This window comes from Pan troglodytes, chromosome 9 (genome assembly GCF_028858775.2).
Source record: "Pan troglodytes isolate AG18354 chromosome 9, NHGRI_mPanTro3-v2.0_pri, whole genome shotgun sequence".
Lineage (NCBI taxonomy): Eukaryota > Metazoa > Chordata > Mammalia > Primates > Hominidae > Pan > Pan troglodytes.
Genome location: NC_072407.2, coordinates 49,888,407 through 49,915,945, shown reverse-complemented (window position 1 = coordinate 49,915,945; position 27,539 = coordinate 49,888,407). Strand labels below are relative to the sequence as shown.

Below are 27,539 nucleotides of genomic sequence, written 5' to 3'. Positions count from 1 at the left end.
AGACAGGAAATGGCACTTTAATAGTTGGGGCCAGGGTGACAGGACCAAGATGGGGCTGGCCTGTGTCAGTCAGGAAGCCTCCCTCTTCTGCTGGGACAGGGCCTTACGGCAGCTCCTCCTCCCCGCCTGAGGTCCTAGGCCTGCCACAGGCCAGCATGCCGATGAGGTCAGTGGCAGGAGCCACCCAGAAGCCCCGCAGATGACGGAGCTGAGAACAGGGACTTCACCTCCACGTGTTGCCATTTCCTCACTGGAAAGTCCTTGGGAGGTGGCTGGGCTCAGCCTGAGCTCAGGGCTCTTCGGTGGGGGTTGGGGCAGGGGCAGGGCGGGCACTTGCAGGTGGCACAGGCTTCATCAAGGCAGGACACGGGCTTCATGAAGGCAGGAGCCACAGCGCCCGAGCCCTGGCAGGGAAGGTAAGGCCCAGGATGGGGCAGGGCCGTGTGCTCCTGGAACGGACATCCTTCTCTGCCAGAGACCTGCTCCCCAAGCCCTGTCCCTCCCAATCCCCAGGCAGCCCACTCTGCCCTCCATAGATGAATCTAATCCCATATATTACAATAAACTGCATTTGCCTCTCCCCATTGCCCCACCCTCCCCTACCCTGGGCCAGCGGCCCCCACTTCCTTGTCCTCTGGCGGTGGCAGGTGCCCCTCCTCAAGCAGTGCCACATCCTGTCAGCAGCCAGCTGTCCTGGCACTGGCCTGAGGGCTGGGGGACGCAGAGGGCGGGGCTGCACAGCTACTCCAGGTAGATATCTTCTGTGGGGCAGGTGTACTCCACAAACTGCTTGTAGAACTGCTGGAATGCTCTCCTAGAAGCCAGGGGACACACAGATGGCTCAGATCGCCACTGGCAAGGGAGGAACAGGATCCCGACCCAGGGTTTTCCCACTGGAGCCTTGGGGCCCATGTGCAGCTCTGGTTCCTCTGGCTGGGGCCACTTGGCTCTGTTCTGTACAGAATTGCCATCGTGTTTCCCAGTAAGATGTCAGTTGAAGACATGGCCCAACAGCTGCCAAGCTTGGAAGCTGCTCCTCAGGCTCACCCTGCCGCGCCACCCTCCCTCCAGGCCACCTGCACTGGGGTCCGGAGATAGTTCTCCAGAGCTGCGGGGGAAACCGAGGGGCAAAGCTGAGCACCAGGAAGCAGCCCCAGGGCCTGGGATTGGGCGTGCTCCCTCGGGCTGGGTGCTCAGCAGGATGTACACGTACCCCACGGACTCTGCCAGGGCTTTGGTGGAGTCTTCAGACACAAAGACGTGGCAGGCAAACCGGTGGTCGGCAGGGTGCTTGGTGATGAACCCAAAGTACCTGCAGGGACAGGTCTGTCTGTGCTGGGACGGGGGCTCGGCCCACACCCACCCACCTCAAGGCTGCAGACCACCCGTGCCTCCTCCACTGCCATCCCACCCCCACTTACTTGTTGTTCTTTGGATGATATCCGCAGAAAGAGATGTTTTTTAACTGGAAAAAGTGGCTACATTTATTCCCCTACAGGAGGGAGAAAAGAAGCAAGAGGGCGGTCACCTGGCCTGCAGTGAGGGTGACAGGAGATGGCCTCTTCATCGCAAGTCTTGGGGGAGAGCTTGGGGCCATGGAAGGAAGGGGCTGGGTTGGAAGAAGTCACCTTGGCCTCCTGGGAGTCATCGGCCTTCACGCCTATCTTCACACCCCGCACGCTGATCTCCAGGACACAGCTGGAGGGCGGGTTAAAGTGCACGGTGAGCCGGCGGGTGGTGGCAATCTACAGGTGACGAATGGAGCCACGTCAGCTGCTGTCTGTTCCTCTGCTGATCCCTCCTGTCCCAGGGCCTGAGCCCTTTACTGCCTCTAGACACCTGCGTCCCTCTGCCCCAGGGACCCATCCAAGGGAGGAGAAGGGAGAGGGCTCAGGTACCTTTTGCATAGCAGCACAGAGGACGTCATTGCCCTTGTGATAGGGAACCTGGACTGAGCCCAGGAACTTCACCCGGAACTGGTCCACCCAGTCACTGTTTTTGGCCAGGGCTGGAAAGCAAGCGTGAATTGAGGAGGGGCAGAAAGAGCAGGAGGGAGCTGAGCAGCCAAGTGAAGGAGGGCGGGTGAGGCACGGGGAATGGCAGAGCCCACAGAGGCTGCCACAATCCCTGGCTGCCCAACTTGGCCGGGCCTCACTTTGCTTGATCGTGAAAAGGACCTAAAATCACTTCCACTCAGCCCCCCACCTGGCTGGCTGAGATCTGGAGTACACGTTCACCCAGCAGCAAGTTGGGGCAGACAGATGTGGTGGCTGGGGGCACAGGCCAGGGAGGGAACACTACCTGCCATGTGCTCGGGCTCCTTGGTGACCTCGATGGCGTAATAGGCAGGAAAGACACCCCGGGCACCAGTGCGCATGTTGTAGGCCTCGTACCAGTAGTCTTCAGCCTGGAGCTCCACTAGCAGAGGGTCATCCACTTCCAGCTCAAGTTCGTCTTCGTGTCGAGGCACAAACCTGTCCCCAGCAAGGACAGGTGAGAAATTCGGCACCAAGCCCTGTCCAGCCAGGCCTACTCTGGGGTCTGGGAGCCACAGCAGCATCATTATTTCAGTAAACATTTGCAAAAGCATCCTGTGTGCCTGTTGCAGTACTAACCCCAGGGGAGAGCAAGGTCAAGCAGACATGCATCTGCCATTGAGGAAACACAGGCCAAGGGAGGGTGTGGGCAGGGCCCCCTCTAAAATGGAGAGGCTGTGGGAAGCGCAGGCTTTTGTCTAGAGAAGGGTCAGGTGGGGTGTGGGCAGGCATCCTCCTGGTCACCCTCCTGGGTGCCCTGCCCCTGGCCAGACTAGGTGCACAGTTCTGGGATCCCTCACTGTAGCCATCCTCTTTGTCACCATACTCTTGAGTCCCTAGAGAGTGGACACTGTCCTCCCAGGGCTGAGTGGATAAATGAATGCTGATGGCAGGGGTTAGGCTGAGGCCATGTAGGGGTGACAAGTAGAGGGTGGTGTGTGGCCCAAACTGCTGCCTGGCTAGGCCCAGCCAGCCCATGGCTCTCACCTGAATATGGCCCGGTGGGTCTGCTCCTGCTCCTCCCCGTTGATGATGCAGGAGAACAGCCCGAAGGACTCAGCACCTGCAGGTGAGGGGGTGTGGCTGGATGGGGGGTCGCAGCTCTGATCCAGGTTTAGCGGGGCAGGTAGAAGCCTCAGTCCTAACCAGATGGGGCCTGGGGTCGCCTCCCAGAACACTTCGCATTTTGGCTCTGTCCCCGCTAGGGACCCCCCCCACCCCACTGCTTCCCCTTGCTGACTCACTGGAGGAGCGGGAGCGGCCACTCATGAAGACGTTCAGGAATTTCTTGGAGAAATGGACGTCGGGTTCATCAGGCGTGGAGTCCTCGGAGAGGCAGGCAGGGGGCTGGGGCCGGGGGGCCTCCTCATATTCCTCTCCGATGGCCGACTCATAGGGCGAGGAGACGGAGGCACAGTTGTCGTAGACGGTGGCAGAGTCACTCTCGTCACTGTAGTCTCCGAAGCACGGCCGCAGGCTCACCAGCTCCAGCTGTGCATGCTCATCTACCACCAGCGTGTACTTGACAGAGTCGTAGGACAGGGCGCTGGTGTCCGAGCTCAGAGAGGCCCGTGGAGGTGGCGGCGGCTCCCCCAGGCTCCCCCGCCACCCTCCGCCTGGGGGCTCAGCCCGCTCTGGGGACGACAGGCAGTCGAAGCCCTCTTCCTCTTCACTGATGGAGGGGTGCGGCCGCCCTGCCGTGGAGGGGTAGGCGGCAGGGTCTGGATCGGAGCTGACCGACATCCGGCTCTCAGTGGGCGGCAGGAAGGCGGAGGTGGGCTCTGCAGGGTCTGGGGGCCTCTGCACTGGGGTCAGGTAGATCTCCTCAGTGGCCTCTAGTCGCACATCGGCCTGGTAGTGGATTCGGTCTCGATGCGAGTGGCCCCGACCCCCAGGCGGGGCAGCAGGGGGACCACCCGGAGGTGCCATCTGGGTGGCTGTGCTGCGGCGGCAAGGGCTGTCGGTGGAGGTGCCTCGATCTGTGGTGGGGGCGGGGCTGCTCTGGGGGGGCAGCTCATCGCTCAGGCAGATGTGTTCATGCGGTGGTGTCTGCTCCCCTGGAGAGCAGGCAGGTCATGAAGGCAGGGGCTCTCTCCCAACTCCCAGCTACCTGCACCTGCCACTCTCAGCTTGGTGACACAGAAACCAAGACAAAGCCTCCCTGGGCAACAGGCCCTTCGCAGGCTCTGGGGCCAGTCAACTCACTCATGTCACCACTGATCTCAGCCCCTGGATGGGCTCGTGCAGGGATGTGGGTGGGCAGTTCACCTCTACTCAGCCCTTTGGAGACTGTAGGGTTTGCTCTCTGTAGTGGGGACTGAGTCAGGGCAGGTGGAGGTCCAGGTAAGGAAGAGGGTCCTGACTTACCTGTCTTCAGGGGTGAGGATGATCGAGACACCCGATCCTGCCAACTGTGCTTTTTGCCCAGAGAATTATTATTCAGTGTGTCCTGTGCAGGGAACAAAAGGCTCTTGTGATGGAAGTGGTCAACAGTGCCCGGCACAGGGAGGCCCCAGCCCTGCCCCCTCAGGCCATCCCTAGGGCCATTTGCTGTGTCCACCCCGCCTCCACTGTCAAAGGCCTCACTCGTAACTCTCCTCTGGAGCAGGCAGGAAGGGTGGCAAGTCACAGCCAGGCTTGCCGGCTCTGGATGGCCCTCCGCCTTGCTCAGGGAAGCTGGCCAACCCTCAGGGAGATGCTCTTATCAGCCTTAACAAAGGTGGTGATGGCCAATGTGTGTGGTGGCAAGAGGGGGAGGAGGCAGGGGAGAAGAGAAGCAGGAGCTCTCTGGAGACACAGTCAGACCCCCAGTCCCAGGTACTGAGGGTTACTTGGAAAATGCTCAAATCCAGCCCAAGTCAGAGACAGGTGACTCTCTGCTCTGGAGCTTGGGAAGTTATGGCCTAGAAGGGGTGAGGACCTTCTGGTAGAGCCTGGAAAAAGCACAAGGAAGGGTCTCCCTAGCAGCTGGCCTGGGGGACCAGGATGAATCATCCCAGTGACAAATCCATAACAGAGTTTTCCTGCACCCCCCACCACAGTGGCATGAGACTGAGGAGTGACAGATGCAGTTGTCAGCAGCCCTCCTTCCTGGATCTCCTGGGCTGCCCATTCTACATTCTCAGCCCTGGGACCCCTCCCCACAATGCCCACACGGGGCTCCCTCCACTCCACGGAGGCTCCCTCCCCTGGGAGCTCTCTCCCAAGCCCTCACGTTCCTGAGCCGGGCTGCCAAAAGCCATTCACAGGATCCTGGGAAAGGGACCAAGCCTTTCCCCGCAGCCCCAGCCGCCCCACCTCCCAGGAGCTCCTTGCCTGCACCGCTCCCGATGGGCCTGGAAGACAAAGGGCCACAGCCAGCTCCCCCAACCCTATTCAACTCTCCTTGGCATCCAGCCACCCTCCCAGGGGCCCTAGGTCCCCAACTTAGCCAAGCAGCTCCATCTCCCATTTCTCTCCCCTGCCTTCTGGGAATTCGCAGCTGCCCAGATCTTAAACTGGCTGTGGCCCCTGAGCTTCCCATCCCCACCTCGCCACGATCTCCCATGGCCTCCCCCACGATGACCATTTCAGATGCCCTTTTCTCCAGGCCCTGCTCCTGCTCCACTTTCACCAGGAGCCCCATATCCTAAAGGAGAAACCCTGTCACAGCCTGAAGTCCCAGGCTTCAAACCCTTCGAACCCCTCAAAGCCTCATTCTCTTAATTCCCTACTCCTCTCCTAACCCCAGTCCTTCCCTCCTTCAATCCCGCCTCAAGGCTCCAAGCCCGGCCAGCTGGACTCAGCCCCCTCTTCGTAAGGATGGTTCTGCCCGCTCCTCGGATCCCAACACCGGGAGCGAGCCACCGCGGCCCCTATGCAGGCGCTGTCCCCAGGCACTGGACCCGTGGGTGCCCCTTCCCGCTGCAGCCCCTCTGCGCTCCCCCTCACATCTCCGCGGCGGCCCAGGGCGCCGCCCCCCACGTTGGCGCCTCACCTGAGACCGCGGCACCTGCGGAAAGAGGTTGAGCGTGGTGGGCCGCTTGGGCCGGTACGTGTCCCCGCTGCCTGGGCCCTGGCTCTGGCCTTGGCTCTGGCCCTGGCCGCGGGACGCCGGCTCCTGGCCGGACTCGGCCTTGGGCGGCCCCGCTCCCGGTCGCCGGGCCGCGCGCTCCTCGTCGTCGTCCTCCTCGTCGTCCTCGGCCCCGGGAGTGTCCCCCGTCGCGTCGATCAGGTCCATCTGCAGCATCTCGGCCTGCAACCGGCTCCCCGCGCCGCCGCCGCCCGCAGAGAGCAGCCCGGCGCGCGGGGGCTGCACAGCGCACGGAGGGGCGTCAGGGGGCGGGGCCGGGGCGGGGCCGAGGCCGCTTGCACCGCCCCCCGCCCGGGCGAGTCCATTCTGCGGCGCGAAGGGGGCACGAGGGGAGCCGAGCAGGGGCCGCCGGAGACTGGGGCGCTCTCGCCCGTCCGCCGCGAGGAAGGGCGAGGCCGCCGCCTCCCCGATCCAGCCGTGCCTCTGACGGCCAGCACCTCCCCACAGTCCCCACCCCGGACTCCTTGCGCCCTCCCGTTCCCCTGGCAACGGCCGGTGACCTCACCGGGGTTGTAAGCCGAGCCCAGAGTGAAGTCACCGCTGTTGCTATGGGGACTCAGTGGTCGCCAAGGAGTTCGGGGTGGGGTGGGCAAGGGATGGGGGTTGGGGAAATAGTATTTGAAGGGGTCTTGAGGAAAACTGGAAAAACTGAGGCTCAGCGAAGCAAGGAACGGCGGAGACCTGAGAGGGATGGGAAGGAGACGCCGAGGGGGAGGGGCGAGCGGGGGCCGGGAACCAAGGCGGTGGCAGCCGCGCCCTAAGCCAGCCGGCCCGGGGCCCCTCCAGCCCTAGATCGGTCCTCCACGAGCCTGCCTTGAGGATGCAGAGCCCCATCTAACTCCAGTTCTGCCGCCAACTCCCTGGCACCTTGGACAGATCCCCTGATCCTTCAGGCCCCCTCATCAGTTGAGTGGGGATAACACTACTGCCTCCCAGCCTCCGAGAGAGCTGAGTATTCACTGGAACGTGTGTGAAGCCCGCTGGAGCTTGTCTGAGGCCCCTTAGGGGCACACCTCTGGCCAGTAGTGCCTGGGGCCCCTGCCTAGCTCGGAGGCAACCCTCTCCAAGGCTCTGCTCGTGCAGTTGGGGGAGAGGGCAGGGTGAGAGTCCAGAACAGGTGCCTGACCTCTGAGAAGCTAAGTCAGGGCCCTGAGACCATTCCCCAAATCTAGAGGCCTCTGCCTCTTCCTGGCCTGGCCAGAGAGTGGAAGGTTGGGGTACTGGGGACTAGGGGATTATCCTCACCCCTTGGTTTCCTCTTGCAGAGCTTACTGAGTCTCTGGGAGTAGCAGGAGGTCAACACAGAGACAGGCACTCCCTCCCCAAGGCACACCTCACGCTCCTATGGTAACCACTCTCCTGACACCGTATCTGGCTACCCGCCCTCTTGGGGGCTCAGAGGAGCTCTGGGCTCTAAAACCTAGCCCTGTGCTCTGTCCTCCATTTCCTGGCAAGCCGGCCCCTTCTTCCTGTTCTGAAAAGACATAGTTGGGATCCCCATCTGACCCCAGTTACCCAGGTGCTGGGGACCTCCTGGCAGCATTCAGATCTTTAGGGACAGGAGAGAGCCATCTTCCCTATGACAAAGCCAAGGGGCCCAAACCAGCAGCAATGCTGGGCAAACCCCTCAGTGGGGGCCTTTAGGACTATGGGCCAGAGAGGGTCTGGGAGGCCGCGTGGTGCCATCTGTCTGGTGTAATAGCAGCCAGCAGCCACAGGAGCTATTCCAGGGGTGCCTTGGCTGTTTCTTCCTGCCCTAAAGCACTGCAGATTCCACCAGACTCCACCCTGTCTGCCTCAGGCCCTCTGCCAGGGCTGCTCCCAAAAGGATTCAGGGGTAGCCCTGAGTCTCCCTTAAGTCTGGTCCTAATTGTTACTGCCCTAGGTCTCAAGACTTCCTGGCCTCTCCCATCTTGTGGGCAGTTGAAGGAGCTACTTCCTGTCTTAGTCCCCGACAGCAGTAATAATAATAATAATACAAAATAAAATTCTGATTGTACACTCAAGACGTGCCAAGCAGTATACCTATGTTTCTTGCACATCATTTCATTTCATGAGGGTGCCAGCACAGACCTGAAACCCCCTTTGTCACTATGGGGATACCCTTACCCCTGTCCCTAGCCTTCCTGCCACCCCACTCAGGAGCTCCTGGGAGCTTGCCCTTACCCGTAAGGACAGGGTGTCTTTGCACTGTAAGCTGATGCCACACTCATCAGTGATCTCCGAGAGGTCTTCATCCTCAAACTCCTCCAGGCTGATGTCGTGGGTGAGCCTGGTGGGGACAGGAAGCCAAAGTTACAACTCAGGGGCACTGCTGTGCCTGCTCACATCTCCCTGTTACCTCTACCAGGGTGCAGCCTCTTGAAGGCCAAACACAGCCCCCAGAGGACAGGATTTGGGGTTCATCTGTATCAATGCAGGGGGTGGTCAGCAGGCAGGGAAAGAGCGAGGGGCTTGTGCCAAAAGGCAGTCCTCCTAGGGTGGCAGTGGAAGAGGAGGCTCCAGGTCACTCTGGCTCCTCCCTGGGAGCTGTCATTCTGTTGCCAACCAGCAGGCAGTGCTTAGAAGGCCCAACTGGTCAGAGCCTCCTCCCAGGGTCAAGGCAGGTGCCAAGGCCAGTTCACCATGGAGAATGTGGACTTGAGAAGAGCAGCCTGGAGTAGGGGAGCTCCCAGTGCAATCCCTGCAGTAGCAAGACCCGAGGCGCCGGCAGCAGCCTCAGAGGAGTGCCCCACGCCCCAGCTCAGGAAGACTCATATCCCTTGAGCCCAGGGAACAAGCGAAGGAAAATCTGGTGTCAGTGTGGGTAGTTTCAGCCTATTCCAGAAAGGACTCCAGCCTCATGCTGTGCACTTGGTGGTCTCATCTCTTCAACCACAACATCATCTCCTTACCCAGTGTAAGGACCCTGAACAGAAGGCTGCACAGATGGGGTCAGGAGAAGCCCCAGGTGGGACCAGAGGTGTTACAACCTCGGGAGACAGCTCAGAGCACCAGGGCACCAGAATACTAACCAACTCCACTAGAAGACCCCTCTCCCTAGGCCAGCCCTGAGTCCCCACCTCAGAATGCAGGGCTGGGCCAGCCACTGCAAGGCAGCCTGTCTCTTGCTCACCTCTAGTCCTGGGCACTCTGCCTGGCTTGCTGGGGGGGTGGTGGGGGGGTAGAACATTTGGGAAGTTGGGGAGAATGTATGAGCCTTTTCCCAAATAAGTCCAAGAAATTGAGGCACAGAGCAAGGGAAACCCACTAGTTCAAGGTCACCCAGGAGAGATGGTGGCTTAGCCCCCAGGGGAACCTAGGAGGCCCAGACTCCCTGCCACTCGCCTCATTCAGACCAGAGACCCTGAGCTCGATGGAGCTCACCCCAACTCGGTCTCCACTCCCGCCAGCCCCGGTAGCCCCTACCAGCGCTCCCATTGATCCTCCAACCAGCTGTCATTGTCTGGGCTCGAATCCATCTTCAGCACCAGCTGCATGGAGAGCCCTGCCCGGCCGGGGGGCTGCGGGGCCCCAGGGCTGCCCTCTCATGCCCAGAAGGGTGGGGGGGCCAGGGCTCAAGGCAGGGCTGGGGGCCTCTGGCCTCCACCGCTTGGGCCTGTCTTTCTGCGTCCTGCCTGCTGCAGAAGCCTGGGGAGCTCATTAAAAACAGACAGGCCGGGAGAGGAGGCTGCAGCTGCCGACCCGGGTCCCAGCCCCAGCTCTTCCCAGCGCAGCCCTCAGCTGCAGGCACCTTCCTCCCGGCTGGCCTGGCCCTTGCGCTGCTGCTGCTGTGGCCGCCTCCCTCACGGGATCAGGTTACTGCAATCAATGCCACTGGCTCCACCTGCCCTTCCAATGCCCCTGTCGGGGGCTGAGTGGCCCCCCCTCCCTGGCCCAGGCTTGTAAGTAGATGGCAGAAATCTAGGATGTTTCCCCCCAAAAGCCAGCCCTTGGTTGGCTTTAAAGGGCCAGTGCCCCAGTCAGGGTGCCAGGTGGGAGATGAAGGGGGGGCTTCCCCCCAAACACCCCAAGAATGAACACTCGGTTTGCACTGCCATAGGCTCAGCCCCCCGACCTCATCAGAGAGGCTTCTGTGGGCCCAGGCTGCATCCAAACTGGGTTTGATCTGGGCTGCCTCCTTCTGCAGCCAGGGCTTGAGCCTTCAGGACCCAGGAAGGCAGGGCCTATGGAAGCAGGAGGCACCAGAGCCACAGCTAAGGGCAGGCCGGTGTTTGGGCCCTTAGAGCAGAGCTGGAAGGGCTGCTGTGTGGTAATGAGCTTCCTCTCCCTTTGGAGTGACATAAACAGAACCTGGAGGCCCCTGGAGGGCACTGCACAGAGGGGTGGGGAATGGGGGCTGGATGGACAAGGTGCCCTGTAGGGTCACGTCTGACCTGCAGCCCAAGGGTGGTGGTTCCCCAGGCCATGGGGAGGGTGTGGCTGGCCAGCTGGGGTGGAAGTGGGGAGGAGGGCCTGGCCCAGAAGCCAGAGCAGCCCTCCTCCGTCCGGCCAGGGCAGGGTGGCATCTCTGGCTCAGGGACAAGAACCCAGTGGCCAGCATCAAGTAAGTGTTCAATTCACACTGGTTGCCCAGATGGTCACCGAGAAGGCCAGTGGTGCAAAAGGGAGCCCCTGGGACTCAGATGGCATGGGAGAGCTGCAGGACCGCTGACCCAGAGGTGCCCTGAAATGCCCCTGCTCTGCCAGTGACCTCTGCACATATATATATATATATATTTTTTTTTTTTTTTCTTTTTGAGACGGCCTTTCGCTCTGTCACCCAGGCTGGAGAGCAATGACATGATCTTGGCTCACCGCAGCCTCTGTCACCTGGGTTCAAGTGATTCTCCTGCCTCAGCCTCTTGAGTAGCTGGGATTGCAGGTGTGCATCACCACGCCTGGTTAATTTTTGTATTTTTAGTAGAGACAGGGTTTCACCATGTTGGCCAGGCTAGTCTTGAACTCCTGACCTCAGGTGATCTGCTCGCCTCGGCTTCCCAAAGTGCTGGGATTGCAGGCGTGAGCCATGGTGCCCAGCCCCCCTGCACACATCTGTGTCTCCTCACACATGGCTCCGCTTCCTCACTGCCAAGCCCTAGTCCAGCTCCTGCCTCTGCCCTCCCAGATGTCCCCACTGGCCTGTCAGCCTCAGTCTCCCTATGCCTGCACCATCCCACTCCACCTGCCACTATCAGGCAAAACTGCCAGAAATGCCATCATCCCTCCCGCCCCACTTGGAACCCTCAGGGCTCTCCACTAGCAGCAGGTTCCTGTGCCTGCAGGCAAGGCCTCCAGCTCCATGCGTAGTCCGCGTGGGCACTGTGTCTCCCCAGTGCCAAACCCAGTGCTCAGAGGGAGCACGTGGCAGACTCTCAAACCATGCTTGCTGGAAGAGTGCTCAGTTAAGCTCATTCCTCCAGGAAGCCCTCCCAGCCCTTGCATGTGGCTGATGTCACCATCTGCCTGGATGTACAGTAGTGTGTGCAGCAGACAGGGCCAGCCGTCCCTCAGAAACACTCACTTCCCACCCCCTGGCTGCTCCAAAGGTGGATGGGGCCTGTATCCAGCACCCTGATTGATGACCCTATACTGTACCCAGCAGGTGATCAAGACCCCTTCCTCCCCTTGCTCCTGGAGGGCAGAGCTGGCGAGTTCATCCTGCATACACTGAGTCCTCAGCATGAGCCTGCTAGATGTCTGTCACAGGACAGCCTCTGCCTCCACCTGCTCCTCTCGAACTGCAGGGTGGAGCAGGGCCTGCAGGGTCTGGCTTAGACCTGGGTTAGAGGCTTCTCAGTTCACTTCTACACCCTCAACATCACCTGATATTCCCACTTCCTTGGACAATAGGTCTGGGTGGGGCAAGGACAGCAGCATTCTTCCTGTACAGCTGAGGGCACTGGGCTTTAATTGGGCAATGCTAGAAAGAATACTGGGCTGGGGGTCAGAGAGCCTATGCCTGATCCCTGGCTCTACTGGGGTGGGTTAAGGGGGATGCTTTGTCTGACTTTTTAGGTGCCTCTCATAAGTAAGGCAGGATGGAAGAATGATCACCATATCAGGCTTGGAAGCAGGAGGCCTGAAATAAATCCTGACTCTTTCACGTTGAAGCTGCCCCATCCTGGCCCCAACATTTATGCCATGCATCTCTCTGAATCCTCATTGCAACAACCTTGGGAGAGGGTTTGTTCCATTTTTCCCATTTTACAGATGAGGAACACTAAGGCTTAGACATAAAGGTGCCTTATGCTTCAGTTTCCCACATACAGGATGAAGCCACCAATCCCTGCCCACCCACCTCAGAGGGCTGGTGAGGGTTAGCAGAATGGAGTTTGTGTGAGTAGGAGGTCACTACCAAGGATCAAGGGGGACTGATTGGTCAAAGAGTACCCTGTGCAAGTCACCCCCCATCCAAGACTCTGCCCTTTCCTCTTTTCCAGGCACCAGATGTTCTGGCCTCCCAGCTAAAACCCTGGGGGGTCCCTTTATGGAGAGAAGGCTAAACAGACACTTGGTCCCTGAAGGCTCATGGAAGGTCAATGTGGGGAAGGAAGGAGGGAAAGGAGGAGGGAGGAAAAGATGGAGGGGAGAAGGGAGGGGAAGAAGGGGAAAAGAGGGCAGTTCCCTCCTGTCCCGCCTGATCCACCCTGCTCATGGCAGCCTTAGCACCAGGAGGCCTCCAAACTGAATCCTACGGCCCTCCGCAGGCCGGCCTCCCTCACCTCTGGGTCTGGAAGTTTCAGCAGTCTCCTGTAGAAGCAGCCCCTGCCCACCCATCAGACCTGCTTGTCTATCCTGGATGCTGTGATCCTTGAGACGTCATCCATATTAACGTTTGGTGGCTCTGAGCTGTGAGTTTGGTCTCTGGAGACCGCCCTGACCTTTCTACCTGAGGCCCTGTTCCTGCATTCACCTGATCCCTCCTACTCTGCTGCCTCAGTCCTTGCTTTTGGCCCTGCCAGCTCCTCACTGTTCTGGCCATACCAGCTCCTGCTCCCACCCCACCCTGAGCTGCACTTTTCTAAATGGCCCTGAACAAACATGCCTTTTGTGTTCTGATGTTGATTTCAGGCCCTTTTCCCCTGCCTTGCCGGGTCACATTTCCACCAACTGCAGTCCTGCCCTTTCTAACGGACTATTTCAGCTCCGTAGTAGGCTGAGTTAGAAGTGTATGTAAAGCAAAGGTTAAGTGGTAAAGTGCTGAGGCTTTTGCTGAGCAAGGCCGAATCTGAGCCAGGCATTGGCTGTTCGGATGTCATTCTTGGGCCTTTGTGTTCCTGGCTGTGCTGTGGTGAGGAGGTAAGGATGCCAGCTGATTGACCTTGGGTCCTGGCCACAATGCCCCACAAGCCTCTCTTGTGACAGAGGGCACGTGTGGTCCAGGGATCCAGCCTGCCTCTTTGCAGCCCTCTAAGTGCTGAGAACGAAGCTGGCTCCCAGTGAGTTCTCAGGACACCTGTTGACTGGCTGCTCAACCCTAAGTGGGTTCCCCATTTCCCTCTGGTTCCTCTACCAGCCACTCTCCACCAGGTAATGACAGCAAAGCTGACCTCTGAATTACAAATCTGGTCTGGTCACTCTTCCCAGCTCAAAGCCCTTTAATAGCTTCCCCTGGTCCTTAGGGGAAGGGGCCCAAATTCTCATCTGTGGCCTGAAGGCTCTGTAAAGCCTCCTTTCCCTCCAACCAGTATCATTTCCCCTCATTCCCCCCACCTCCCACCTTTATCTCCTCCTTCAATAGCGCAGCTCCCAAAGCAGTAGCATGGTCTCCTCTGCAAGCCTTCTCTGACCTCTGGGACCAAGCCAAACCGCCCTGCTATGGGCTCTCGGAGTCCCTCCTGGCTGTGGTCCCGTATCACTGTAATTTTACCTTTGGGTTATGCGGCCCGCGGTGGCCTCCCCTTGGAGTCAGTTAATCCATATGGGTGGGATCATATCTGTTTTGATCAACATGTGTGGTGCCTAATAGGTACTTAACAAATGCTGAATGAATTAACCACAGGTGTCCCAGGGCTCTCTGGATTTTTGCCTTGGAAATCTCTAAGTTAGTCCACTTTTCCAATCAACTTCCTGTGTCCCCACCTACACCAGAGTCTAGGCTAGGATGTCAGGTCCTCTGGGAAGATGGTGCTGGCTGAAACGGTGGGGTGGGGATGAGCCAGACCCAGCATCCCTCTCAGGCCCTCGCTCTACCCCCACCACCCAGCTCTGGGTGAACATAGGGTTGGGCTGGGTTTGTTCTTTGGGTCAGAATTCCCTTCCTGACCACCTCCATACGGGGGTCATTTCCAACGAAAACTGAATCCAACCAAAGAAATGAGCCCCGAGGGACAACCCCACTTGCGGTTATAACATGTTTGATCTGTTTAAACATCTTCATGCTGATACATTGCAAGAACTCTGGGATCCAGTTGTTCGACTTTTGGGAAACTGCTTCGAGGAAACAATCCCACATTGTTTGGAGAAGAACTGTTACACACAGGATGTTCATTCCTCATCACAGCAAACAACTGAAAACACCTGCGTCACCCAGCACCAGGGGGCTGGTTCCATTGTGGCCATCAGCAGATGAAATGTGATGCAGTCTTTTGGAATCAACATTATAAAGTCTGTGTATTAAGGTGACAACTAATAAAATGAGCAAAAAGACAGCATATATGATCCAGTGGTCTCCCCAGGATGATATCGCACACAGGAAGAAACACTCACGTGGACACAGAGTTGTGAGATGGGGTAGAATCTGGGGCGCTCTTTTCTCCTTTGCTGTCCTTCACAGACTTTCATCTTGGGTCATGCCAGCCTAGCATGGGCTCCCCGTCTGCTGCTGGGCTGCCTGCCCTCCCCAGAGCTGCAAGTTTCCTGAGGGCAGGGTCATCATACTCACCTGGGCACTGACTCCCCACCTTTGCTCCAATCTATGCACAAAGCCCAAAACCCTGCACACCATAGGTGCTAAATCAGTGCCTATTAAAGAGGCACTGCAAGCAACATGACAGCAGGAGCCATGAGCTCTCCACTGGCATCTCCAGTGGCGGAACAAGGCAAAGCACCCAGAGACGCTCCTGCTATTTTGGAATGAATACAAGAGTGGGGCCAGGGAACAAAGATGGCATCATAGAATGATTAAGAACTACGTGTGGATGGTGGCTGTGACCCAATTTGTGGGAACCATGGGGGCCCCAAGCTAGAAGTGTGTTGTGGCCCATTTCCAGCAATCCAGAGACGAACTTTAAAGCTCTGCCATCAGCGAGCTGGGGTTGAAATTCTGCCCTGGCCACTGCCGGGCTGTGTGAGGCAAGTCAACACTCTCTGCCTCCACATCCAAGGTCCATGAGGAGCCAGGCCAAGGCGGTCCTGGGCATGAGGCAGCTCCAGCAGCACCTCCCCACCTCCACCGAAACATGGTTGGCTGAACAGGCCACCGGCCAGCCATCTTCCTGCCCTCTGCTCAGTCTCCCTGGGCAGTGATGTCCTCTCTGAGGCTTCAGTGGCCATCCCTCCAGACTCCCAGGGTCTTTGGCCCCAGCCCTATCCTCTCCTCTGAGCTCCAGACCCAAAACCGACTGACTGTATGAATCCTCCAATTGGGTCCTCCAATGATCCCCAGTCTCAAATTCAGCAGGTCCCCCCACATGATTTTCACACCCTGCCCACCGCCCTCTGATCTCCCACTGGACACCCCACCCACCAAGGAGCCCCAGCATCATCCTAGACTCCTGCCTCCCCACTCCCTATTCTGTAGCCCTCACCAAGCAGGCTAATCTGCCCCCTAACTCTTCCTCACACCCTGAACCTGTCCCTCCTTCTTACCAGCAGGATGGCTAGTCCCCTGGCCGCTCTCTACCCAGCAGCCAGGTGATCCTCCTAGAGCAAGCTTGTCTAACCCATGGCCCATGGGTGCGTGAGCCCCAGGACGGCTCTGAATGTGGCCCAACACAAATTCATAAACTTTTTTGAAACATTATGAGATGTTTTTGTGTTTTAGCTCATCAGCTATCGTTAGTGTTAGTGTATTTTACGTGTGGCCCAAGATAATTTTTCTTCCATGTGGCCCAGGGAAGCCAAAAGATTGGACACCCCTGTCCTAGAGGATCTGTCTGACCCTGTCATTCCTTTCCTAACCCCCTGCCAGCTCCTCTGGCTGTTGGTGAAGAGGTCGGCATCCTCACATGGCCTACAAGTTCCTGCACATCCTGCTCTCCACCCTCCTGCCAGACTGGGCACCAGGCACCCTGCCCACCCGCTCTGGTCTCCGCCCTTCACTCCAGTGACACCCTTGGGTGATATTTTTATGCGTCCACCAGGCCTAAGCTGAAATGTCCCTGCCTCTGGGGGGCCTGTCCAGACCCGCTGAGCCTGGGTCCCTTGACCTGAGCCATCATCACACCGACCAGCCCATCTGTAAAGCCGTCTGTCTGTCTGTCTCCCCTCTACAACAGCAACAGCATGATGGCCAGGCCCACGTCTGGGCCTTTGCAGTGTTTCCCTGGTGACCTAGGCAAAGTGCAAACGTTTGTTGAGTGAATGAAGGAAGAAGCCTCTCGGTGGCCCCATCTCTCATCCCTGAGGCAGGGTGCTGGGGCAGATGGCAACCATCCAGGCAGCCATGGCCTGGCTCTATCCCAGCTTTGCCACTAATTTGCTGTGTGCTCTTGGGGGAGCCACTCGCCCTCTCTTGTTTCCTCATAAGGGGAGGGAGCTGGTTGGATGAGCTGGTCTCTAAGGTCTCTCAGATCCACGATTCCCCTTCTACACACCCCAGACAGGCCGCTCGCTCCCTTCTTGCCCATGAAACCCCCTTTGTCTCTGCTGTTCCTCCCACGTGAACTGTCCTTCTGCCCCTCCTCTTTGTCCCACCTACCCAGCGCCAATGTCTCCACTGTGTAAATTTCTAAATTCTCTTTTCTAGAGTTTTCTTTATAATGAACATGTATCACTTTAATTTTGAATTTTCTTTTATTATTTTGTAAGACACAGAAGTAACCTATACTCATTATAAAATAAGAAGTCAAATACAGGTGAGCAGCCCTAATCCAAAAACCTGAAATCTGAAATGCTCCAAAATCCTAAATGTTTGAGCACCAACATAACAGCACAGGCTGTAAATTCCACACCTGACTCCACATGACAGGTTGTAATCAAAACTTTGTTTCATGCACACAATTATTTAAACTATTGTATAAAATTACCTTTAGGCTATATGTATAAGATATATAAGAAAAAATCAATTTCATTTTTAGACTTGGGTTCCCATCCCCAAGCTATTTCGTTATGCATATGCAAATATTCCAAAATCCAAAAAAATTAGAAATCTGAAACACTTCTGGTCCAAAGCATGTCAGATAAGGCATACTCAACCTGTAATATAAAAGTATGACACTGGGCGTGGTGGCTCGAGCCTGTAATTTCTGCACTTTGGGAGGCTGAGATGGGTGGATCACCTGAGGTCAGGAGTTCAAGACCAGCCTGGCCAACATGTTGAAACCCCGTCTCTACTAAAAATACAAAAATTAGCCGGGCGTGGTGGTGGGCACCTGTAATCCCAGCTACTTGGGAAGCTGAGGCAGGAGAACCGCTTGAACCCAGAATACAGAGGTTGCAGTGAGCTTAGATCATGCCACTGCACTCCAACCTCCAGCCTGGGCGACAGAGTGAGACTCTGTCTCAAAAAAAAAAAGTATGTAAAATAAGAAGTAAAAATCCCTCACCCCATACCATACCCAAAGGTAACCAACCACTATAAACAGCTGGAGCTATAATCAGAACAAAAATTAACACGTATTTAACCTACTACAAACAAACGAATGCTCCCACCCCTTCAGGTCAGGTCCACATGCTCGCCCCCTCCGCACATGCTCTTCCAATACTCTAGGGCTCTTTCTTTTTGGGGTGGCTCTGACATCAGACTGCCTGCCACTTACAAGCTCTGCCACTTACCTAACCTCCCTCTGCCTCAGTTTCTTCATGCAAGTGTGGATAATAACAACGCTCTGTTGATACAGTTATTGGGAGGAGTAAATACTCTTGCACATAGGAAACTCTTAGAATGGTGCCTGGGCGAACTGAGTGCCTTCCAAATGTCAGCGCTTACCACTGTTATTGAGTAACTATCCCGTGCTGAGCAATGGGGATACCAAACTTTGGGTACAGACCCCCTTTATTTTCTGGGAGCTGACAGTGGCACTGGGGGTCAAGGCGCCTGTGTGTGTGTGCACACACACAGCCCTGCCTACAGGCGGCTCTCCTCAGCCCTTGAAACACTCAACACGTGTTATCTCATCTGATTCTTAGGACCATCCTGAGCAGGGGCCAGTGCTGGCATCTCAGAGGCTCAGAGGGCTTAAGTGCCCAGTGTCAGGGCACACAGGTAAGAAGGGCCAGCCAGGATTCAAACCCAGGCCAGTTGGATCTATGACTCCACCAAAGAGCCACAAGAAAGCACTATCTACCCACCCAGGGTTAAGTGGAGCCTGGCCAAGCACAGTGAGAGGCGGGCCAGGAGAAAGGGCAGCGGGGGCTTTGGGAGCAGCGGGGCAGGCCGGCAGGGCCTGAGACACTGACGCTTATTATTCCCACGCACTGGCCTTGTCTCCGCAGCCAGGCCACCATGTTCTGGAGTGCTGGCCCACACCTCAACCTCATGGCCTACTGCCACCCTTGTCCCACATGCTGCAGAGCTGGCCACACATTCACTGGCTGGTGTCTGCTTCCTCAGCAACTCTCATTAAAGCATCTATGACACCTGAGGAAGCAGGTCGAGGAAGAAAAGCTGCCCACTGGGCCAGAGGCAGGGCTGGGACGTAGAGTGGACTGAACACGCACAGACCTGGGTCCCAGTGTAGCCTTAGCCTCTGACTATTTTGTAGTCCCCAGATGAGCCACCCTGCCTTTGTTAATCTCAATCACCTCATCTATAAAATGGGCAGGTCACTACCCTCTCTTGGGGCAGTTATGAGGGTTAAAGGAGGGGCCTTGGGAAGACACTCTGGACAGCAGCAAGCCGTAGTGTTGTCTGCTAGTGTGGGGGCTGACACTTGTTGAACACTGACCTGATGTGCTTTTTCTCCTTTCCAGGCAAGAATCAATATTAATTAGCCCACTTAACAGATGGCACCCAGAGAGGACAAAAACCTGCCTGGGTCATGCAGTTAGAAAGTAGTGGAGCTAAGATTTGAACCCAGGTCTCTCTAAGCCCCATGTGCTTCCACTGCAGAGGCCTCCAGGTGGGGAGGCAGTATTTGCATGGAGGCCTCATGCACCATGCCAGGTGGAGTCTCAGACCTCAGTCTAAGGCATTATCAGAGAGCTGCAGCCCTGGAGCCTTCAGGCCTGGCCTCCTCCATCTGGCCCCCTCTGGTCCTCCCAGCTCAGCTCAGGGCCTCGGGGAAGGTTTCTGAGTTTGATGATGCCATTAGAGATCCCCAGGGGTCTCTGCCCACCTGAGGACCTGGGAGCCAGTGACCCCTTGCTCCCAGGAGGGGCTGGCACCACAGCCCAGCTGGAGCCTGGCTGGGGTGGTGCCCCAGGAGACGGGAAGGCGCCAGTTCTCGAGATGGGGAAACAATGGGGTATGTCTAAGCCTCCCTCTCTAGGCCGGGAGCAGTGACTTCGGCCTCTTCCTCCCCACCAACTAGGGTTCAGAATTATGGGGGAGGTACATCTATTCCTCCTCCACACAACACTCACCCCTCACTTCTCTGAAATGCATCGGGCCTAACACCAGATTGGGGGGTGGGGGTGGTGGAATAGGAGCTCAGGTCAGGGTTCTGGGTATTTACCCCAGCAGGGATCCCCCTCGACACCCCCGCTGGCCCTGGCTACTCCCGAGCCGAGCCGACTTCCCTTCCCGCAGCCGGGCCTAGGATTCCCCTGGTTGAGGCTGAGCCTTCAGCGCCTGCCCTGAGAGACACACCTGCCTAGGTCGGTGCTGCCCAATCCAGAAAGGGGCCCGGCCACGCCAGGCCTGGCAGGTAGGCCCATCTGGCCAGGCAGGGCTCGGGGAGGGGCTCAAACATCCTCCTCCCAGCACCAACAATGTCGTTGCCCCAGGAAACTGCGACCCGCGCCCCTCCAGGCTGTTCCCAGCTCTATTCAGAAATCTTCGGACTGGGCACAGGCTAAGATGCAGCCTGCCTGCCCGCTCCGGGATCGCAACCCCGACCCCAGACCCTGCCGCAGCCCGGAGGTTGGGGAGAAGGAGGCCTCCAAGCCCCCTCCTCCAATTCCAGCGCAGACCTCCCAGCCTAGGACCAGGAATGGCGGAGGGAACAGCCTCGTGAACATGCAACGGCTACCAGTCCGGACTTGAGGCTGGCGGGGCTTCTGAGGGGGGCTCTGTCCCGGGAAGAGACCCCACTCCCACGCAGCCCTTTCGTTCCCGGGTTCCCGAGGTTCTGGGGTGGGGGGCGGGCAGGGCAGCCAATGCGGATCAGTCCCCGCTGAAGGGCGAGGCGCGCGGCGGCCGGGGACTCTCACCTGAAATTGGGAGGCGAAGCGATGTGCAGCCCCAGGAACGGGGAGGCGGCGGGCGGGGACGCGGCCCCCCCGCCCAGGCCGCCGCTTTCTCGCTCCGCCATTCTCGGGCACAGCCCTGGCCATCCGGGCGGAGCGCGGCGCGGAGGAGGCGGCGGCTGCGAAGGAGGCGGAGGCGCGGCGAGAGGGCAGCCGCCGCCGCGGAGTTCGGGCTAGGCGGGCGCACCTGTGTCTGGCAGGGCGCGGCACAGCACCGCGCACGGCCCGCGGGACTGGCGAGAGCGCCCCGCGCGCGCCCCCGGGACCCGGCCGGGGGCTCGCGCGCCCCGCCCAGGCCCCGCCCCCACCCCGCCAGCCCCGCCCCCGGAGATGGCGCTCTCCGCGGTGCTGAAGCCACGGCCCCCGCGGCCCTGGGCTTGGTTCAGCCCCGCCCTAAATCCGACATCGACTCTCCTCCACCCCGTGGCCAGTGTGGGTTTTGTCCCTCCGGTTGGGCTTAGTGCCCGGGTATCAGATGACTAATGGCAGGACACTGGACCCCAAGGTCCAGGTTGGCCCCCCGCAGCAGAGACCAAGAAGGCAGGCGGAAAAGGAGGGTCGTGGAGGAAGGCAGAGAAAGGAGAAGATGTCAGTGGGCTCTTAAAGCGTACAGGTTTGGAGTCAGGTGGTGTGAATTCACTGGCTCCACAAGTGACTGGGCAGTGGGGCCTTGCATTAGTGACTTCAGAGCACTAAGGTTTGGTCTTCTTATCTGTGAAATGGGACAATAGCGGTCCCTCTCATGGTTGTTGTGAGAATGTAACGTAACACAAATGTGTTGCCTGAGACCCAGAAACACTCCGCCTCCTGCGCTGAGATCCAGCCCTCACCCCAGTCCTGTCCCTTTACCTTGAGGGGACCCTCCCAAAGACTCTCCCTAGAGGCTGTCTTCTCTAAAGATTGACCCAAATCTCTCTTCAGCCCCAAACAGCTACTCGTGGTGAATTGAGCCCTCCAGGCTTCTCGGTCTCTCGCCAGGACCTTCCCAGCACTCTCCTTCTTAGCGCCTCAACTGCATTTCCTGCAGAGCACCCCTCTTCTGCACCCACAGACACACATTCTAAGACTTGGCACCTTTCCCTCTGCTCCCACTGTTGACTTTTTGGGATCATTTTGGTTGTTTCTGTTCCCTCTGGCACCTCCATCCCTGCTAGGCTTTGGCCATGGCTTCTTCCTCATTGTCTCTCCCTCGAGAGGGTGTTATTCCTGGGCTTCCAGGCCTTCAAGTCCCTGAGTTTTCCGATTGAGTTATTTCAGAGTACGGACTGCCAAGGCTAGGGCCTTAGCTTTGCTGGGTCGTAGAGCCTCTGGTCAAACCTCATTGGCTTCTCTGGTCTCTCGAGAGAACCCTAGAGACCCTGTCCACAGGGCAGAAAACGTGCAGAGCAAACTGTGCCACAACTCGTGGAGTCCTATTTGCAAATCCGGACTGCCGACCAGTCATGCTGGCCCCTTTCCTTCAGTGCGGCACCTAGCAAGGAGCTGGAGGCACCTTCCGTGCAGAAGGCAACCTCCGACCACCAGCCCTGAGAATATCCCAATACCTAGAGCCAAAGGTCATGGCTGCTTCTCTTTTCCCTGTCCCTGGGGCCCAGAGGGGTGGCCACTACTTTCTCAGCTTTCGTGATCAGGCCCCTTTCACTGGGCCCTCACGGTAATCATCTGCTGCCATGGTGCCTGGCTTTTCCTCTCAGGAAAGCAGTCTTGCCATCATGGCTACTAATCGTTCCTTAGAATGTAGACTTGCCTCAGCTAGGGAACATCCTTAGCAGGTCAGGGGTGGATGTAAAGGACAACTCCCTCTTCCAGAACCTTTTGCTCAAGAGCAAAGGTATCTTAGCTCCAAAGACCAACCCAAAGCCATTATTAGAGAGAAGCCAGAAGGGCAAGAAGGAAAGGCAGGCCCAGGTCTTGGTATGAGGGAGGCCAGCAGGAGCTTCAGAGCAGAGCCAAGAATGAGACAAGTCCCCAAGGCAGGTTCCTCCCCTTTTCTCCTTCTTCACTCTGTGCAGGCCAGACTGTGATATTCTTGGGCCTTGCCTGGGCCCCTTCCCACAAAGTTGGGGTGTGAGCTAATAAAGCTTTCAGTCCAAGGCTAGCATCCCCTAGCATGGAAGCAGGGCACACTGCACAGAGAGGGGCCATTCTCTGGCCAGGAGACAAAGCCAGCATCCAGGTGCCCTAGGCTTGGCTGTGGGCAGATCTCAACCACCTAGTCACAGCCAGAGAGCCTGCATCCCCTCCTCACCACAGGCTGCAGCTTAAGTGGCTGCATTGAATTAAAGGATGGATTGAGGGCGTGGAGCAGGCCCTGCACTGACTGACCCCCAGCCTGGGAGGGGGTTTAAGTGGGCTGCAAGGCTGGGTGGCACTGCAGGATGGCACTTAGGACCCTCACTCTGGGCCAGAGTGCTCTGTACTATTTTGGCCAATTGACCCCCAACTCTTGACCAAGCTCTGGACCAGCTCTTGACCAAGCTGCTCCAGTCTGCTCTGGCTGCTCCCCCTTCCTAAGGAGGAATAGGAGGCTCCTGACTCCCACAGAACCAAGATGGGGTGGCCGACAGCTTCATTCAGGCTCAGGCTTACCAAAACCCTGGTTCCCAGGCCTCCCACAAGATTGACGACAGCACAAACTTACTCAAGACAGGTCAGACATTTATAAAACAAGTGAATATTCACAAACAAATTGTGGGAGAAACACACCTTCCCAGCAATAGAAAATCTCTATAAAGTGCATTTTGCCTGCAACCATCTCTTCCCCATGCTGGCCCTTGGGTCAGGATTTGGGGCACTGTTCCGAGGGAGCCCTCAGGGCCACCTGAGCTGGGAGAAGGGAGGCATGAAGCCACCATGGAGCTCCAGGCTACCAGACATACCCTCTCTACCCTGCCCTTCCCTCTTGGCTCCAGGAGTGCACTGCCTGACTCCACTGGCAGGTTGATCTGGGAACGGGCTGGCATGCTAGGGATGGTGAAGAAGTAGGCGGAGGTGGTCCTGCCAACCTGTACCTTAGGGAAGAGAGCCAGCAGCAGACAGGCAGGAAAAGGAATCATCCTGCTACCCGAAGGCGCTGCTAGTGAATACTAAATCTGGGCCTCGGCCTTTGGCCTTCCCACGGTCTCAGATTTGCCCTTCCAGGTTTGCTTGACTCTCTTTCTGGCAGTGGCCCCTGATTCTCTTTCCTCTCGGCTGGGGCTGAGGGAACAGGGAAGCCCCCAACCCAATGCTCTGAATGCACACCATCCCCTGTGCCCTGCTCCCCTCCCACGATGATGGGACATTTCTAGTGAGGGTGACATACGTACAACAGTTGGACTCTAAAGGCAGCTCTCTGGCTGAGAAAACCTGAGGATATCTCAGGAAGAAGCCTGTCAGTGTGATGGACAGCTACAGGAGATGGGTCTGACCCCAGGGTTCTGGTTCAAGGACAGAGGACAGTGAGGGACAGGGCTGGGGCCAAAAGAATTAACAGATCTGAGGCTAGGAAAGGTCACAGGGGAGGTAGAAAGGAAAAGGCCCAAAGGCCAGCTTAATGATACATGTGAGGACAAAAATCCAAACAGGAATCAGCCTCATAGCCACACACACACACACGTACCACACACACACACACACACACACACACACACACACACACACACTTTGTGGCTCAAGCGCAGGCCACAGGGTGGAAGGAAGACTTGCTTTAGTTGGCCACCGTTGTCCTTTTGCATGACTTCTTTCTCAACACAGGCCTTTGGCAGTGGGAAGGAAGAGGTGGGAGGCACAGGCCACTCCTGGAATGCAAGGCTTGGCTTCTCTGGGTCAAACCTCCCACCTACTGCTCCTGGAAGGAATGGTGTGCTGGGTGTAATCTCTACTTGGACTTTTGCCAACTGCCCCTGGCAGTCCCCATCCCTGAGTCCCTCTGCCTGAGTCCTTGGAGCTCAGCTACTGGGATAGCTGACATGGCAGTCTGGATGCTGACAAGTCCAGGGCAGGCCCTGGAAGCCAACAGAATAAAGACTAGAATGGTTTCCCTGGCTGGGTGTCAGCTGTCCTCACTGGCAGCACTGTGGTGCCTTGGAGTGTGGCCAGAGAAACCAGGGGGCCTTACGCCACTGCAACCTGGTCTCCTCCTGGTAGAGTGAGTCAGTTTGACCCTTGCCCCTTCACAGCTCCTGGGTAGGCTCTGAGGCTGGCTCTTAGCTTCTGGGGAAGGAACAATGACAGCTGGGATTCTCTTTCTAATTTTAGGTTCTAAATCCTGAAAAGGTAGGTGTGCTGTCTTAGGCTCCTATTACAGTACCAGGCATACCCCACACCAGTCAGGTATCTGTGTGTACTTCTGTAGGGTGGTGGAAACTTTTTAGATCTGTCTATGGCCTCATGCTCAGTCCCAGAAGCCCAAGGAAGGGCCTGGGACTGAGCCCAGTAGCAGAGAATTTTAAAATAAGAAACAGAGGCCAGGTGGCTACGTCTGGACAGCATCCATACACTCCGGCCTGCTCAGCCTCCAGGTTAGAAAGCAGGAACTCAGCAGGGCTCTGGCTGCCTCCAGAATCCCATGCTTTGGACAACAGCCAGAACTGCTGTGCTCCTGCTCCACAGCCTGACGTGAGGAGGGAGGGAAGGAGGTCTAGGGAGGCAGATGCCAGAATCCCAGCTAGGGTCCTACCACTACGTTCTGTTCAGACAAGGCAGCTGGCTTGCAGGAACAGGTCTCAGCTGAAAGTCACTGCCATAACCTCGAGCCTTGTGTCTGGAGGCCGGGAAACAGCACTGGCGTGCTACAGGTACTCCCCCAGCCCAGGCAACATTCAGAATCATGAGTGTCAACAGATGCATGCACACACAAACAGGCACACTACTCCCTCCTCTGCACACGCGCACACACACACACATGCTCGCTCTTTCTCTGCCCGGTGATCAGCTTCTCTGCAGGTTGTACTCTGCTGCTGCGGTGGCTGCTTGGGCACCCAGGCTTTGCTCACGGAGCAAGGGCTCTGCAGCTGGAAGAGAAAAACAAGTGCAAAAGGAGCATTCAGGAGGCTGCTCAGTTGCCCAGGGACACAAGCTCCTCTGGCTGCTTCTCTGGGGACATTCAGAGCGAGACCTGAGAAGAGCTGAAAGAGTGAGCTGAAAGGGCCACGGTACCTGGGGACAGGTTGTTGCTGGGATGCCACTGGGATGAGGGAATACTGCCCCTCTGAGGTGCTGATGCAGGACAAGCTCCCCACTGCAGGCCCTCCACCCAGGGCTGCGGACAGCAGAGGAGGAGGAGGACAAGGCTATGTGAGAGTCACGTGAAGCCCTGGGGGATACTTGCTCAGATATGACAAGGGCAGCTTCTGAATCAAGGCACAGCAGCTGCTGCCAGAGATGGAGAATCAGGAAAAAATGGCTGGAAGAGAAGCCCGCTGGGACCAGTAATTTTGAAGAGTAAGGCAATGACTGAGTTTACAATCAGCAGGTGAGCACATTTCCACATATAGATGAAAGCACCCTGGCACAGTGCTGGAAGATTGTGGGGGCAGGAGGGAGAGAGGAGACACAAGGATGACTCATTTTAAAGATTTATGACATCCGGAATCTGGGGCAAAGAGAAGAAACAGCTTCATCCCTGATAATAAAGGAAGGACAGAGTGCGCCTGTCACAATGCTGAGTTGTCTGTTTAAATAGGTTTAGTGTGTCTGAGGGTCTACAGAGACACACAGCGTCCCATTAAAAGTTTGTGCAGTTTAAATGTGGGTGAGGTAGACAATAAGTAGGCTTACTAAGCCTGCCGTGGGTCAGGTACTATACACTTGTGCTGTGGCTGAATTCTGTCCCCCACAAAATTCTTATGTTGAAGTCCTAACCCCCAGTACCCCAGAAGGTGACTGTATTTGGAGACAGGGTCTTTAAAGAGGTAATTAAGTTAAATGAGGTCATCAGTGTGGGCCCTAATCCAATATGACTGGTGTCCTTAAAGGAAGAGGAAATTTAGACCCAGACAGTACAGAGGGAAGACCATGTGAAGACATAGGGAGAAGATGGCTGTTTATAAGCCACAGAGAGGTGCCTCAGAAGAAAAGAAGCCAACCCTGGCAACATTTTGATCTTAGACTTCCAGCCTCCAGAACAGTGAGAGGACACATTTCTCTTCATTAAGCCACCCAGTCTGTGGTACTTTGTCATGGCAGCCTGAGCAGACTAACACAACTTGAGATCCCAGTAACCTTGAAGCTTGCCCTCCATTTTTGTAGATGAGAAAACAGAAACCAGAGAGGAGAAGGAACTTGCCCAGGACAACAGCATTCATAAGTGGCAGAGCCAAAAAAGGAAATCCACATCTGTCTGATTCTCAAATCTGTCTTTTTACTAGCAAGTAATCTCTATACGATAGTATTGCTCATTAAGACTTTTAGAGAAGAAGACTTTTAGAAGAAATTCAACATGGCAGCATGAAGACTAATATCCAACAGACATACATGTGAATTAAGCTGTTATTAGAAAAGGGAAAATGCTCTTAAAGTCAAAGACATTGGAGACAAGGATTCAGTATCATGCGATGCTTTTAAGGCCGCATGGTAAATCTGAAGCAGATTTTATCTGATGATAATTTATCTGGAAGCTGGGCAAAATAAAGAGCAGACATAAGAGTGGGTGCCTGTATAGGTCAGTACTGTGTGTCTTATTCTTTTTTTTTTGAGACAGAGTTTCACTCTTATTGCCCAGGCTGGAGTGCAATGGAGTGATCTTGGCTCACTGCAACCTCTGCCTCCTAGGTTCAAGCGATTCTCCTGCCTCAGCCTCCTGAGTAGCTGGGATTACAGGCATGTGCCACCACACCTGGCTAATTTTGTATTTTTAGTAGAGATGGGGTTTCTCCATGTTGGTCAGGCTGGTCTCTAACTCCTGACCTCAGGTGATCCACCCACTTCGGCCTCCCAAAGTGCTGGGATTACAGGAG

The 27,539-nt window shown here is 56.8% G+C and overlaps 2 protein-coding genes across 3 annotated transcripts in view; both read right to left on the bottom strand.

The window, feature by feature from the left end:
- Position 1: 1 nt before the first annotated feature.
- On the bottom strand, positions 2-20,836 carry MAPK8IP1 (mitogen-activated protein kinase 8 interacting protein 1). 2 transcript variants are annotated; one of them, XM_001160866.8, is made up of 12 exons: positions 20,566-20,836; positions 8,275-8,380; positions 6,013-6,327; positions 4,404-4,485; positions 3,281-4,093; positions 3,024-3,099; positions 2,302-2,474; positions 1,899-2,008; positions 1,629-1,745; positions 1,422-1,492; positions 1,214-1,312; positions 2-814 (listed from the first exon to the last, which is right to left on the bottom strand). In XM_001160866.8, exons 1-12 carry the CDS (start codon positions 20,664-20,666, stop codon positions 742-744), a joined length of 2,136 nt encoding a protein of 711 aa, XP_001160866.1. In that variant the 5' UTR covers positions 20,667-20,836; the 3' UTR covers positions 2-741. The 2 variants fall into 2 exon arrangements, with proteins under 2 accessions (XP_001160866.1, XP_016776214.1); XM_016920725.4 differs by lacking the exon at positions 20,566-20,836 and adding an exon at positions 9,517-9,627.
- A 2,402-nt stretch (positions 20,837-23,238) lies between these two features.
- Positions 23,239-27,539, bottom strand: part of CRY2 (cryptochrome circadian regulator 2) — a 35,948-nt gene continuing 31,647 nt past the window's right edge. The window contains exon 12 of the mRNA XM_016920726.3: positions 23,239-25,595. The gene's annotated coding sequence lies outside the window, so the exon portion shown is untranslated. The remainder of the gene's footprint in view (positions 25,596-27,539) is intronic.